This window comes from Petaurus breviceps, unplaced genomic scaffold (genome assembly GCF_028583685.1).
Source record: "Petaurus breviceps papuanus isolate PSGF00001 unplaced genomic scaffold, PetGlider_PUasm1.0 173, whole genome shotgun sequence".
In the NCBI taxonomy this organism is placed as follows: domain Eukaryota; kingdom Metazoa; phylum Chordata; class Mammalia; order Diprotodontia; family Petauridae; genus Petaurus; species Petaurus breviceps.
Genome location: NW_027185759.1, coordinates 3,177,502 through 3,193,571, shown reverse-complemented (window position 1 = coordinate 3,193,571; position 16,070 = coordinate 3,177,502). Strand labels below are relative to the sequence as shown.

The window sequence follows — 16,070 nt, the reverse complement described above, 5'->3', positions numbered from 1 at the left end:
TCTCTCTCTCAGTCTCTCTCTCTCAGTCTCTCTCTCTCTGTCTCTCTCTGTCTCTGTCTCTCTCTCTCAGTCTCTCTCTCTCTGTCTCTATCTCTCTGTCTCTTTCTGTCTCTGTCTCTGTCTCTGTCTCTGTCTCTCTCTCTCTCCTAGTCCTTCTCCTATCTATCAGGTCTCTCCTTTTCAGGCTCCTTTACTGGATCCAAATCCTAGTCATACCATGACATTTACCATGGGTGTCCCACTGTGTTCTATTCTGGGTTCTCTTTTCTTCTCCCTCATACTATTTCATTATATCATCAGCTCGCATGGATTTGACTATCTCTATACTAATGATTCTCAGCTAGGTGGCACAGTGGATAGAGTGTGGGGTCTAGGTTCAGGAAGACCTGAATTCAAAGCCTTCCTCAGATACTTACTAGCTGCATGACCCTGTGAAAGTCACTTAACTTCTATTTGTCTCAGTTTCCTCATTTGTAAAATGGGGATGGGGGCTCACCACTCAGAGTTGTGAGTTCAAAAGGGGATAATATTCATAAAGCACTTAGTACAGTGCCTGGCAGAGTGTGCACTATGGGAATGTTAGCTGCTGCTCTACTAAAACCAATACTCCTGCTCCTTCCTCCCCAACCTGACCTCTCTGTTGACCTCCAGGCTCACACCTCCAACTGCCTTTTAGACATCTTGCCTTGGATGGCCAGTAGACACCTTCAGTCTTCAAACACGCAGTCTCTTTCCCCCTAAACTCTCCCCTCTTCCACACTTGCCCATTATCATCAAGGGTACCACCCTCCTCCCTGTCTTCCAGACTCTCTGCATAAGAGCCATCCTAGCCGACTCACTCTTTCTCATCCCTCAGATACAGTCTATTGCCAAGGTCAAGACCTGTTGATTTCACCTGCAGCATGTCTCCAATAGCCCCCTTCTCCCATCTGATCTGGTGCAGGCCCTTATCGCTTCCCCCCTGGATTGTTGCAATAGCCACCGGGGGTGTCTGCCTGCCTCAGTCTCTCCCCACTCCCACCTATCCTTCATTCAGACACTAACCTGGTTTTCCTAAAGCATAGGTCTTATTATGTCATCTTAAACTCCAGGGTCTCCTGCTAGCTCCAGGACACTGGCCTCCTTTCTATTCCATGAACAAGAACCTCTAGCTCTCACCAACACCTCTGGCTGCTCCCTGGACGCTTCTCCTCATCTTTGGCTCTCAGCTTTACTGGCTTCCTTCAAGTCCCAGCAAACCACCCCCTTCTATACTCCCTCCTTATTCTAATTGTACATATTTGCTTAATTTTTCTCCTTCTTTAGATTGTAAACTCCTTGCAGGCAGGACTATCTTTGCCTTTCTTTGTACCCTTAGCTCTCACTGTAGACTCTGGCACACACTAGACATTAAATAAATCTTGTTGACTGGGTAACTGAAAACTCTGCACCAGCTGTGCCTGGTGGCTGGTGCTCAGGGTTTGCCTTCTGCCTCCTCAGGAAATGGATACAAAGTCTTCAGCCGACTGTGGCAGCACACCGTGTCCAGTATCGCCCTGGACGGGTTCTTAACCTTGAGGGGCCTCGATTTGCCTGCGTCGATTCTGCACCTATCGCTGATACTTCGACTGGCCCAGCTTCAGGATGTCCCTTGGTTATCACACTCCCAGCTCCTCAGTCTGCCTCTGACACCCACCGGAGCAACCCCCAGTGTGACATGGGTTACCAACCTAGGTTACTATATTATGTTACTGTGTTCTGTTGTGTTAGCAACCTATGTTAGTCAGTGATTGTGGTCCAAAGCCAAGTTCAGAGGTAGGAACTGGATGGGGAAAGGGAAAGAAAAGTGATGAATGACACATTTCCTCTCAAGGAACTAATTTGAGGAGAGACAGAGACAGACAAAGGGAAACAGGGAGAGACAGAGAGAGACAGAGAGAAAGAGACAGAGAGAGAAAAATGAGAAGTAGGTACTCCGGCAAAGCAACAGAAGGGAGGTCAAAATAATTGAGGAAAATGTCTGTGTGCAAGTGTTTTGGGAGTGTTGGGAGCAGGGCAGTCAGTATGGGGTGGGGTGACTCTGAATCTCTTCCATCAGATCACTGAGGAGACTGATGTCTCAAATGTCACGAATTCCAAAGTGGGGCATAGAAGGGTTAAACCATAGCGGAGGCCACCTACCCTCCTCCTTGGTGTGTATTGTGGTCTGGATCTTGTTGTGGTCCTCCACGAGGTTGTGCAGATTGACCGATTGCTGTGGGGTTCAAAAGCCGAAAGGTGAATCCTAGAAGAGCAGACTCCTGACAGTGCCTGCTCCTCCTCCCCTTGTGATGCAAAGCCAGCGTCTGCTGAGGGATCAAAGATCCAGCTGCCTCCTAATGCTCTGTGTCTTCCCATCCCCAGCACCACCGAAGCACCCCCTCCCCAATCTGCATCCTCCTCCGCCATCCTGCTCACTTGTGCCCTCGGGAATCTCTGCTCTACTGGGGCCAAATGCCTTCCTTCTGTACTTTTTTAAGCAATTGGGGTTAAGTAACTTGCTCAAGGTTACATGGCCAGTTATTTCTGGGTGTGGTGCTAAGTATCTGAGCCCGGATTCAATCCCAGGTCATCCCGACTCTGGGGCCAGTGCTCTTACTCGCTGAGCCACCTGGCCGCCCCCCCTGTATTTCTTCACTGCACACAACTTTCATCTTCTGCCTTTTAGTACCTCATGGCACCTTGACACACCCTAACCCAGGATTCCTCCCATTGTCTGTCTCCTTGTTCCTGTTCACACTGTGGTTGGGAGTCACATAACCGCACCACCTGCATTCCTACAAGTTCATGCTGCCTAATCTCTACCAAGTCTCCACCGCTATCTGGAGAGCCTTTTGGTCTTCATAAATTGACTTCACACTCTCCACAGCAGTGATTTCAGATCTTCTCTTCTCAAGACCCTCATACCATGCCCAATTCCTTCCCTCTTGGCAGAGGACTTCTTCAATTTTCTTTTTTTTTTTTAAGCAATTGGGATGAAGTAACTTGCTCAAGGTTACACTTGCTCAAGGTTACATATTTTGTGTGGGTGCCAAGTATCTGAAGCCAGAACCGATCCTGGGTCTGCAGCCCTCTTACTCACTGCACCACCTGGCCGCCCCTCATCTTCTATTTTCTAGCTTCCTTTGGAAGTTCCATCTTCTCCCAGACAGCTCCCATCAAACCCCCATCCAAACCTCTCATCACAACACTCTGGCTCTCTTCCTTTGCTCCAGCTTCTGACAGAGACATGATCCTTCTCCTTCTTCTTTACAAGACTGACCCCTTCCTGGGCTTCTGGACCCCATCTACCTGTTGACTTTCCCCGCAATAGGCAAGTATTTCTTTGGGTTCCCTCTCATCTTCCCTGAGAGCTCCCCCTTCACATTCCCTCCTTTCCTCTTGTCTGGTTCCTTTTTGGTGCCTACAAACATGTTGGTCTCCCACAATCAAATAAAAAAGAGGAGAAAAGACAAAATGTGAAAACATTCAGGCTACCCTTCCCTTCTCTTCAGCCCTCATGCTGTCTCTCTTCTCCCTCTCACGATGTTCACAATGCACACTTCCTCTATTAGATCATAAGCTCCTTGAGGGCAGGCATGTAATAGGTACCTAATGAGTTCTCATTGGGTGATTGGCTGATCTCTTTCCTTGCCCCTACCCCAACCTTTCTCTGGCTCCTAGTTCCACCATGCCCCAGCTCTCTGGTCATCTCAAACTCCAAATGTCCAAAGCATGACTCATTCTATTTTACCCAAATTCTCTCCTCCTCTGCATATGCCTTTTCTGTTGAAGCCTCCATCATCTTCACCATCACATGGGCTTCTAGAGTCGTTCTTTACTGCTCTCTCTTTCTCACTCTCCTCCCCCCACTTCCAGTCAGTCCCCATCTCTTCATCCTCAACATCCCCCACGTATATCCCTTTCTGTCCACTAGAAAAGCCATCAATGTCCTGCTTCCTCTATGGCATTTCTGCCACATTATAGGTGAAAAAAGGGTTGGGGGTGGGGAAAGAGTCCTGGGTGCTAAATTCTTCTGGTAGTCTTGTTTCTATGGGAAATGCATCCTAGGAGTTAAATGGAGTTTGAAACAAATGCATGGGTAAGAGCCTTCATTCTCCTACCTCCTCTTGCCTGGATTATTTCAATAACTTCCTCATTGGGTTCCCAGCTTCCCAATTCATTCTCTGCCCAACTGGCAAATTAATATTCTAAGGCACAGACACTCCCCCTCCAAAAAACTGGTGTGGCTCTTGGTTATCTCAAACTTCTCAGTCTGGCATTTAACATTCTCCCCAATCTGGCTCCCACTGTCATTCCAGACTGATTCTGTCTGATATCTCTTCACATACTTTGTGTGAGCTGCCCAGACTGGACCTGCTGGCTCCCCATTTTACTCCTTTTCCAAGCCTGTCTCTCTCTCTCTCTCCCCAGTGCCTGAATTGGTTAGGCCCCTCACTTCCACCTCTGGGAAATCCTGGCTTCCTCCAAGACTTGGCTAGTGGGGGAGGCATGTCTTACAGGACACTTCCTAATGCTGCTGAGTGATGCTGCCCCTGTTCTCCTGAAATTACTTCATATTGATTTTTTTCTAGTCACTCAGGAGATGACCCAGGAAGCTCCTCGAAGCCAGAAATAGGTCCATTGTAGTGTGGTGTGTGTGTGTGTGTGTGTGTGTGTGTGTGTGTGTGTGTGATGTGTGGGGTGTGTGTGGTGTGTGGTATGTGTGTGTGTGTGTGGTGTGTGTGGTGTGTAGTATGTGTGTGTAGTGTGTGTGGTGTGTGTATGTGGTGTGTGTGTGTGTGTGTGGTACCAAGAACAAGCCCAGCACCTGTATACAGTAAGTGCTCACTAAATAGCTGTTGAATCAAGCATCCCAGAGTAGGCTCCAAACCAGCAGCCAAGGCCAGCAGGCCATAGAACTGTCCTACAGCTGAATTCAGTTCCTCTCAGTGAATTCATGCCCCAGTGCTCACTGTGGACATATTCCAAGAGACTGGTCCCGGGGAGATGCTGTATTGGCCCTAAATTTAGAACTCTGGTTCTGTTTAATCTGAGCCCAAGACAGGTAGAACCCCCTTAGAAATGCACTCCTAACCAGTCCACTTGACTCCTGAGATGCCTTCTCCATAGAAACAAGGCTACAAGAAGAATTCAGCACCCAGGACTGTCTCCCTCCTCCCCCCCCCCCATTCACCTATAATGGAGCAGAAATACATTAGATTAGTTGTTAGAAATGTTGTCATTATAATAATAAGGCCTCCTATCTACTTAGTGTTTGTGAGTCAACAATGCCCTTTCTTCTCCAGAGCACTGAGAGATTGAGGGGGAAAGGCAGTTTTTAAGGAGGCCATAGCGTGTGTCTGGGGCAGGGGCTCTGTTGGTGGAGGGAGGAAACTGGGAAGTTAGGAAGGTGACAAAGAGAGGCCAGCCCGGAGGGTGCACAGAGAAGAGCAGAGCCCAAACCATGTCAGGCCTGTGCAGGTGGGGAGTCTGCTTCTTTGGATCTGGCTTTGGGGACGAGGAAGGCCGGGTCAGCTCTGTCTGAGCTTGGCTTTGGCTACCTGCGTGTGATATACAGATCACCGGTAAGTCAGGTGCCAGCAGGCCTGGTGAGCTGCGCAGAGACACCGCTCCTGCCAAGCAATCATCACCCATCCGTCAAGTCTGGTGACTGAGTTTGTCTCCTCTGTGAGAGTGTGTTCAATCTAATTCAAGTCAACAAATATTTGTGTCTCAGCCTTGGAGTCACAAAGGTAGAATTTCAGGAAATGCTGTTCAATTTGCTGTTATATTACCATGGTAAAGGGATGAAATTCTAGTTGCCAAGCTCACCAACTGATTTCTGGATGAATATTTAATCATTCTTTTTAATGTTGCCTCCTTCTCTGGAGGAGTGAGAGACCCGGAGGTCACAGAGGGGAATGCCAGCAAAGTAACATAATTTAAAAGCACAGTCCTAAGGAAAATTTAAGTATCCATATTGGAATTTCTCTTGTTCTGGGACGCTTTGGAATGGCATTTAACAAAGGGTTTGCAAATCATGAAAAAGAAAACCTTTGGTTGGCCTGTACTTCTCCCCCTCAATGCCCCCTCCCCATTATGTAAGCTGTACAGAGGCAGGGAATGCCTGGCTGCTTTGAGATTGTCTCTGCAGCACTTAACACGGTGCTGGCAAATGTCAAGCTCTGATTTATGCTTCGTCTGTCTCTATCTTTACAATTCTCTGTCTACTCTACCATCTGTAATGACAAAGGAAAAGTGAGACAAATAAGCATCAGGGTGTTAAACTGATGCCGAGGCTGGGGAAGAGCCCCCAGTCTGGAGCATCAGACAACTGGGGCCATCCTGCGAGCCCACTGTTCTGCTGGCCACGTGGCAGAGGGGAGGCCACCCCCCCCCAGGCAATGTCTTCCCACTTCTTTTCTTGCTACATTTTTGAAGCAAAGATTCCTTTGTAAAACTTGATCAATGTTATTGAGTGAAACGAAGCTGGGGCATTATTTGACAGAGGCTAACAGTAGGAAGAACACCCTGGATTGACGACTCAAATGAAAAGCAGGAGAGAAAGTCTTGCCCAATCTCTCAGGGAGCCTCTAGAATTCTGATGGGGGAAACAGAGCCAGCTCTCTTTGGAAGAATGAAGAGAGTACTCATTGGAGACAGACAGACAGAAAGGAGAGAGAAGAGAGGAGAGAGAGACAGAGACAGACAGACAGAGAGAGAGAGACAGAGAAAGACAGAGAGAGATAGAGAGACTGAGAGAGAGAATCAGTTTAAAGGAGCTTACATTTTAATGGAGGAGATAACACGCGGAATGAGTGGTGACTAAGGAGGACTTTTTTGCTTTGGAAAGTTACAGGGGTAGTGAGTGGAGCCAGGGGAAGGAGATGACCACACCCTTTCCCAGAGCAACACCAGTCTTAATGGGATTTTTATGGTTCTAGGCTTGGGGGTTAGGTGATATGCATGTGCGAAAATATTCTCTAGAAGGAAGCAGGGGTATGATAAAGAGGCGCCTTACATAATTCAAGTATCTCAGAGTCTTAAGGCAAACAGGACTCTGCAAACAAATAAGGTCCCTCCCTCTCCATTAGACCCAATGCTTACTCTTATCCAGTCTCTGCCTTCCATGAGCAGGAAGCCCTGGTCCCACCTTGGGAAAGCTCAGATTGTTGGGAAGATTTTCCTGCCTGCACTTTCCCCATTCCACCTTCCCAGGATCCCATCTAGTTCTGTCTGCTTGGTCCAAACAGTTCAAGCCTCTTCAGACACTTGCAGACTGCTACACAGGCTTCTTGGACTTGGCTTCCTGCTAGGCAGAAGCAGAGCCCAGGAATGAGAGGGGAGAGATCTCCCAAGGAGTCAGAGGCCTTACCTGCCGGAGATCATAGACACTTAGGATGATGGAGATGATGGTCAGAATGATAATGGCTATGGAGTATTCGATATAACCTTGAGACAGCCACAGAGTAAGGGTAAATGCTTGGAACACATAAAATGGATTCAAAACCTGCCAGGGGAAAAACATTGTTAGGCCTTGAAAGTCTCCCGCTTGGGCCCAAGGGGTCAAGAAGAGAGTGGGGTCATCTTCTTTCATTAGAAAGTCTGAGCCTCTTAGTGTTGGGAGATGCCCACACTTCGATGCCCAGGGGTTGGCTTTTGTTTTTCTCAGTGCTCTGGATAAATGGATGAGGATAGACCCAGTGATTCTCAGGGTGCCTTGGGACTCAGGTCAGTCTCTAGCTCTTCCATGAATGGCAGGACATCCTGACACAGGGAGGCCTAAGGCTTGCCTCCAGCATAACTCAATCCTCTGCCCTTTGCTAAGAGTCCCTCCACATATGTATTCCACTGATTTTTGACATAATCTATTTTTGTTGTTCAGTTGTTTTTAGGCTGTCTGACTTTGTGATCTCTTTGGGGGTTTTCTTGGGCAAAGATACTAGAGTGGTTTGCCTTGCCCTTCTCTACCTCATTTTACAGATGAGGAAACTGAGGCAAACAGGGTGAAGTGACTTGCCCAGGGTCTCACAGCTAGGAAGTGTCTGAAGCCAGATTTGAACTCAGGAAGATGAGCCTTCCTGATTCCAGGCCTGGCACCCTCAGCTGCCCCGGACATGATCTGAGCTCTCCTCAATTTGCCGTTTGTGGTCTCAAGGAACTTGGATAACTCCCAACTGGCCAAAGCTTAAAGACCTCTGGAGACTGAAGACCACGGTAGAAGAGGAGCCTCCTTGAGTTCACGATGCTAGACGTTGGCAATGCTGCCTCAACTAGCCCCTTGGCTCAAGGCCATCTCGTCCTTATGTGCTCTCTGCTCCCAAGGGCAGAGTTGATGAAACTTTTCTGTTCCATTTTGGTTCTGAAATGAGTCGACATCTGCATCCTTCGCTAATGAGAGCTGCTCCCCGTCAGTCATGAGCGGGCGTTCATGGAAGGTTCTCCAGGAAGGGAAGTGTAAAGCTCTCAATCTCTTCCTTTCTTCTCATTTATTTTTATCACTTCTGTTCCATAAACGATCTCATTGTCTCTGCTCTAACCTGCTTTACTCACAAATGACAGTAATTCTGTTTCCTCAGAGCAAAGTGTTTTTATGGTGAATTCTGCGAGGATGCTGATGCTACTTTGTGTTCAGGAATACTCACCAGCATATAGGGGAAAAATCTTCAGAAGGAAAGCAACATGATATGTTAGTATTATGCTTTGCACTCAGTGCTCAAGACTCTTTACCTCACTTGCCTTCTGAAGTCGAATGTGCAGAAAGAAGGGTTAGATTTTGTTCACTGCAGGGGACAGTGCAAGAACACTGGGTATCGGGCCAGAGGACCTGGGTTCAAATCCTGGCTATTTCATGTGACCCTGGGCACATTATTTAACTTGGGCAGCTACCTCATCCATGAAATAAGATATTTTTACTAGCTATTCTCTGAGATCCTTCCCCTGTCCAGCTCTATAATCTTAGGAACTTACAGACTAGTTCCCAGAAAGTTAATGCAGATTGCCAAGGAACCCTACTTGGACCCTGGACCTGAACTTTGCAATCCAAAATGACCCTTCAAGGAAAAGTTCTCAATGCAGCCCCTTTGAAATTACAATGGCATTTAGTACATAAGACAGCTCACTACCAGCTTTGACTCGAAGAGTTTGAAATAGGGAGGGAAACTGATTTTAAAACTGGGGCTGGGGGCAGATTACCTGTTTAACAAGTAGCTTCCAAACAGGCTGAATCTCAACTTCGATGGCATTCGGGCCACAAATGAACCTCCTGGAAGACATTTTGGTTTTGTTGTTTCCTTAAATGATCATAAAAATCCCTCCTCCCCATACATGAATTTGCACCTGGATAATTCAGACTGTATTTTCTCTGCAAAGTTATTTCATTTAAAATATGTATTATACAAACGTGTACTGATTCTCCCATCTTAAGGTGTTTCCCCATAGTAACACTACTCCAATTTATTTCCCATCCTGGTCATGAATTATCCACCCCAGGTACCCAAAGGCCATGAATGTGGATCAAAAGTTTTGGTAGAGGGGAAGCTAGGTGGTGCAGCAAGTAAAGCACAGGCCCTGGAGTCAGGAGGACCCGAGTTGGGTTCCGGCCTCAGACACTTAATACCCCCCCACACACACACACACACACACAAAAAAAACTAGCTGTGTGACCTTGGGCAAGTTACTTAACCCCAATTACCCTCCAAACGGCAAAAAAAAAAAAAAAAGGTTTTGGTAGGTTGTCCAAAGTGGAAAGGCTTCAGGTGTGGTTCCCAAAACACACTGAGACTACTGTGATAAGACCAAGGATAAGACTAAGTATGGCAACGTAAATGAACAGTAGATTAGACAACAGTGATGAATTCATAGGCCATGTCAACCCAAGAGGCTAAAAAAAATGGTACCCTGTCCTGTGGGCAGGGGCTCAGGTTTCTGCAGTGGCTGGGCTAGAAAATGGGAAATGAGCAGACTAAGAATGAATCCCATTGTTTTTGGATGATTTATGAACATTAAATGTTAGCATTTATATGAGAGATTTTTGTGAAATGAGCAGTGCATTGCTAAACTTTTTTTAAATGTATTTATTTATTTTTAGTTTTCAACATTAATTTCCACAAGATTTTGAGTTGCAAATTTTTTCTCCCCATCTTTCCCCTACCCCACCCAAAAATAGAGAGCCTACTGAATACTCCTTCCCCCAATATGATCTCTCTTATATCCTCCCTCATCCCCCCCAACTTTCTAGTAGGGCAAGATGGATTTCTATACCCCAGTGCCTGTGTATCTTATTCCCCAGCTGCATGAAACAAACTTTTTTTTAACATTTTTTTTAAACTTTGATTCCCAGATTCTTTCCCTTCTTCCCTCCTCTCCCACCCCCACTGGGAAGATAAGCAATTCAATATAGGTTGTACATGTGTAGTTAAGCAAAACATTTCCATAATAGTTATATTGTGAAAGACTAACTATAATTCATCCTATCCCACCCCCACTTATTCTATTTTCTCCTTTGACCTTGTCCCTTTTCAAAAGTGTTTGCTTCTCACTACCCTCTCCCCCAGTCTGCCCTCCCTTCTATCATCCCCCCTCTCATCCCCTCCCCCCTACTTTCCTGTAGGGTAAGACACCCAGTTGAGTGTGTATGTTATTCCCTCCTTAAGGCAAATTCAGTGAGAGTAAGGTTGACCCATTCTCTGTCACCTTCCTGCTCTTACCCTCCATTGTAACAGTTTTCTCTTGCCTCCTTTATATGAGATAATTTACCCTAATCTGTCTCACCCTTTCTCCTTCTCCCAATATATTCCTTTCACCTGTTAATTGGGTTTTTTAAACATAATCCCTTCATATTCAACTCATCCTGTGCCCTCTGTCTATGTCTACATGGACATGCATATGCACATATTCACACATATATTTATACACACATACACCCACCTATGCATACATACATACGTATGTATACATATATATAATATATATTCCCTTCAACTGTCCTCATACTGAGAAAAGTCTCATGAGTTACAATGATCATTTTCCCATGTAGAAATGTAAATAGTTCAACCTTACTAAGTTCCTTATGGTTTCTTTTTCCTGTTTACCTTCTCTTGCTTCTTATATTTGAAAGTCAAACTTTCTTTTCAGCTCTGGCTTTTTCATCAAGAATGCTTGAAAATCCTCTATTCCAGTGAATAGCCATATTTTTCCCTGAAGCAATAATGAGTATAAACTCAGCTTTGCTGGGTAGGTGATTCTTGGTTTTAGTCCTAGCTCCTTTGAACTCCAGAATATCATATTCCAAGACCTTTGAGCCCTTACTGTAGAAGCTGCTAGGTCTTGTGTAATCCTGATTGTGTTTCCACAATACTCAAATTGCTTCTTCCTGACTGCTTGCAGTATTTTTAACTTGACCTGGGAACTCTGGAATTTTGCTATAATATTCCTAGGAGTTTTCTTTTGGGGATCTTTTTTCAAGAGGTGATCAGTGAATTCTTTCAATTTCTATTTTGCCCTCTAGTTATAGGATATTAGGGCAATTTTGCTTGATAATTACTGGAAAGATGGTGTCTAGGCTTTTTTTTTTATCATGGCTTTCAAGTAGTCCAATAATTTTTAAATTATCTCTCCTGGATCTTTTTTCCAGGTCAGTGTTTTTTCCAATGAAATATTTCACATTGCCTTTTATTTTTTCATTTGTTTGGATCTGTTTTATAGTATCTTGATTTCTCATAAAGTCATCAGTTTCCATTTGCTCCAATCTAATTTTGAAGGAATTATTCTCTTCAGTAAGTTTTTAAAATTCCTTTTCCACCTTTCAAATTTGGCTTTTTAAGGCATTCTTCTCCTCATTGGCTTTTTGGGCCTCTTTTGCCCTTTGGGTTAGTCTATTTTTAAGGTGGTATTTTCTTCAATATTTTGGGGGGTCTCCTTTAGCAGGCTGTTGACCTGCTTTTCATGATTTTCTTGCATCATTTTCATTTCTCTTCCTAATTTTTCTTCCACTTCTCTTACTTGATTTTCAAAATCCTTCTTGAGCTCCTTCATGGCCTGTAACCAATTCATATTTTTCTTGGAGGCTTTTGATGCAGGTGTTCTGACTTTGTTGTCTTCCTCCCATTTCATGCTTTGATCTTTTTTGTCCAAAAAAAAAAAAGGATTCTGTGTTCTGTTTGTGCTTCCCCTGTTTGCTCATATTGCCAGGCAATTACTTGATTTTTGAGCTCTTTGCCATGGTAGAACTCTGCTTCCAGATTGCAGAGAGCTATGTCCCAAATTGCTAGGGTTTTCACAGCTGCCAGAGATATTAGGAGGGCACCCTCTCTGAAGCCCCTACAAGCTCTGGCACGCTGGCCACAGTCCCTAGGACCACCACCCAAGACCATGTTCCAGATCCAAGCAGGTTAAAGCAAGAGTAATTACCCTTTGAGTGGTTGCTTGGTCCCCCTACAATCCACAGGCCAGGAGCTCTGGAGGCACCTATGCGGTTGCCACTGTGCCTTGCTTCACGTCTTGGGGGCAGGGGCCAGACCAGGCTCTTCCTTCAACCTTCCAACAGAGTTCCCAAGTTCCCAACTGACCTTTTACATTCTCTTCAGCATTTAGGGGTTGAGAATTCAGGAAACCACCACAGCTGCTGGTGATCCACTCCCCTGAAGTCTGATCTGGCCACAGCTGGTCAGGGCCACCCTGGGGCCAGAACTTTGGCTCACACAGGACTGCTCTCAACTTCCAGTGCACTGTGATAGATCCTCCTTGTTGGCCTGCCAGGCTGCCTTCAGTGGGAGATTTGTTTCTCTCTGTCACTTTGTGGGTTCTGTACCTTTAAAATTTGTTTATAGTCATTTATTTTACATGTATTGGAGGTGGTAGAAGCTGCAGTCATGCAGAGATCCTGTTTTTATTCCACCATCTTGGCTCTGCCCCTTTTCCTTGGTAAACTTTTTTTCTTTGCTTTTTGGAGGGCAATTGAGGTTAAGTGACTTGCCCAAAGTCACATGGCTAGTAAGTGTATCAAATGTCTGAGGCCCAGGTCCTCCTGACTCCAGGGCCGGTGCTCTATTCACTGTACCACCTAGCTGCCCCTCCCAGTAAACTCTTAAAGAAGCAGACCTCCACCAATAGTAGACTTCAATCAGTGTATATAAAAATACCTTCTTCAATAAGAGAACCCAGAAGTCCTGACCTTGTCAAGCATAAAATCATATTAGAAAAATGAAGTTGACTATATTTTAACAGACAGGAAAGTATTGGTTCCAGATACAGGGTCATTTCCAAATGAGTTATCTGTATGTGGCTAGACTATTGATAACAAAGAGCAAAAGTCACTATCAACAACAAATTAGAAACTGTGACTAAATGAGAAGAAGACAGTGTGGAATTTCACTGACTTCAATGTGACAGCCAAACAATCCATCTGGGAGGGGATGAGAGGAGAGAAAGAGAGGGAGAGGGAGAGAGGGGAGGGGAATAAAAATAATGATGACCTTGAAAGACATACTTTATCTTAAAAAGAAACCTTATGAAGATAATTCTTAAGTGATTTTGGTTTTTCTTCAAAAAGAAATGAATGGTGGGACTATGTTTCCAGAACTGATAAGAAATCATCCATGGGAATCATGGCTAAAGATTGCTTTGGCTGTGATCTTGCTCACAGCAGATATGTATTTTTCAAAATATGAATGTCTATGTTTTATTGCATTATTACTCTAACCCCAATTCAAACTCATCATCTTCAGAACTTGTATCATCCCTCTCCTTGTCTCCCCAAGCATGAACTTCCTTCCAACACCCCTTCCTTGCCCTCACTCAGGCTGCAATCAGTGGGCTTATCTTTTAGTCCAACCTCTCCTTCACTCCCCGTATCTGAATCAATGGCCGGGCTTGATGACTCTATCTCCTTATCAACTCTCCCATCTTCCACCTCCTCTCCCTCTACGTGTCATTACCCTCGCCCATGCCTTCATCACATTTTCCCTCATTGACGACTGCACTAAGCTTCCTGTTGGCCCCCCCGTATCCAACCTCCATTCTTTCCAATGCATTTTCCTTACAGCTTTTAAAAGAACACGGTCCCAGTCTACCTCTCTAGGTTTATCAAATGCATACCCTTTCAGAATTTCAATGCATACTCTTTTCTCCCTTTGTCTTCTCAGCTTTACCATATAGCATTCTCCATTCACACATGTGAGATTGTTGTCAAAATGAACATTTCCCATTTTCTGAATTTATGCAATCCATTTCCCCTACCAAGAATTCAAGGTAACCCCTTTGGCTCTGACCTGCTGAGTGGCATCAGACAAATCATTAATGGATGAGATGAGCCAGGCAAGGATTGAGGGAAAAGGAAGGAAAGAAGCATTTATTATGCACCTACTATGTACTGTGCATTGTGCTAAGTATTTTACAAAAATGACCTCATTTGATCCTCAAAACAACCCTGAGAGGAAGGTGCTGTTGTTATCCCCATTTATAGATGGGGGAATTGAGACCAAAAAAAGAGTTTAAATGATTTTTGCATAAGGTTAGTAAGTATCCAAGCCGGTCCTCCTGATGCTCTAGCCACTGCACCAAGCGGCCTTGTTGATGTAGATGGCCATCGAGGGCCCTTCCTACTCTCAAATTCTACGGCTCCAAAGTCAACTGTCTTCTCTATGGATCAGTTTCTCCATATGTAGGCCTCAGTCATCTCTACAATTCCCTGAAGATTCTGAGCGTGATCAAGGTGATTATGGGAAGAGATCCATGTGCTCCATGGGAAGAAGATGCCTAGAAGACTGTCCTGAGAGATTCAATTCTCAAGAGAGAGACAGGGTCTTTCCAGACAAATGCCAGGGCACTCTACACCTTAGTGCATCTCTTGCTTGACAAACATGGGGAGGGGGCGTCACTTCTCACTTCCTGCTATTGTTGAGCAGAGAGAGAATAAGGCAGAAGAATGAAAGGCTGGCCAAGCCCCAAGGAGGACCAGTCTCGTTCCCACTTTCTAGAGGAAGGGTGATTCTTTAGGAAGCCCCACCCCTACCTGATCTCTTGTTCTTCCTTCCCCAGGCCAGATCCAAAGGTGTGATGGATGTCGGAACAGGAGTAACTGTCTTCCAGAAGCCTGTGGTGTCAATTAGAAGATGACTGAGCCACTGGTGGGACCATGCTCCCATGGCCTCTGTGCCTATAATGGGACCACCACCCCCACCCCCCCAGATCTGGCTTCTGTAAACTGCAGACAGACTTACCCGACTTTCTGGAATCGCTCCTCCACGTTGTCCCAGACGTACCTGATTTTCTGCACTTGGATACATCGCACCTATAAAAGCCAAAGTGAGAACTCAGCGGCACCACTCAAACCATCCCCTGCCCTCCAGTGGAAAGATCCCTGGGCTTCCTATCAAGGGACAAAGGCTCGAGTCCCAGCTCTAACCCCAGTATCAGAGTGACCTAAGGCCAGCCTGTTCCCTCTTGGGCTGCAGTTTCCTTATCTGTTAAATGAGAAAGAGATCCAGGATGAACCAGACAGGGTCCCTTCCACCTCTCCCATTCTCACCCTGTGCACCCTGTGTCCCACTTTTATCTTCTGTTGATGGTTTACAAACCTTACATTGTTCTCGTAGCAGTAGATGAAGCCGAGTCTCCCAAAGGTTATTGTCCAAAGCCCTACAGCTAGGCCCACAACCAGGCCTCAAAGTCTGTCTTCTGACTCTGTCCAGGGCACTAAGCACTCCTCTGTCCTGCCTGTGCCTCCCCAGAGGCGCCACCCTCCCCCACACTCCCACCTCACTCTTAAATAACTTACTTTCAGCTCTGGCTTCAGCACAGCTCTATTGATGACCGAATGCCGGTCAGCGACGATGTCTCCTGATTTGGGGTTTATGGGGTTCTTCAGTATGGACAAGTACAGGCAAATCACTTTCTTCCTTGTGTATTTCTGAAATTCATCCTAGGAAAAGACAGCCCAGCTCAGCCAATTCCCCGACATTCCTCGGGGGACATGGTAGGTGAGTGAAGGCGGCCAAGCCATCCGACCTTACTGCGTGCCTACTGTGCGCAAGGCTCCACGCGCCAGACCCAGGAAGCCAGGACCAAGG

The 16,070-nt window shown here is 45.7% G+C and overlaps 1 protein-coding gene across 1 annotated transcript in view; it reads right to left on the bottom strand.

The window, feature by feature from the left end:
* The window catches only part of ATP13A5 (ATPase 13A5), a 118,978-nt gene that overhangs the window by 69,504 nt on the left and 33,404 nt on the right, over positions 1-16,070 (bottom strand). The window contains exons 3-8 of the mRNA XM_069083295.1: positions 15,779-15,922; positions 15,222-15,292; positions 15,014-15,094; positions 9,196-9,265; positions 7,376-7,510; positions 2,161-2,233 (exon numbers count right to left, since the gene is read on the bottom strand). Of these exons, the coding sequence (XP_068939396.1) occupies positions 2,161-2,233; positions 7,376-7,510; positions 9,196-9,265; positions 15,014-15,094; positions 15,222-15,292; positions 15,779-15,922 (574 nt within the window). The remainder of the gene's footprint in view (positions 1-2,160; positions 2,234-7,375; positions 7,511-9,195; positions 9,266-15,013; positions 15,095-15,221; positions 15,293-15,778; positions 15,923-16,070) is intronic.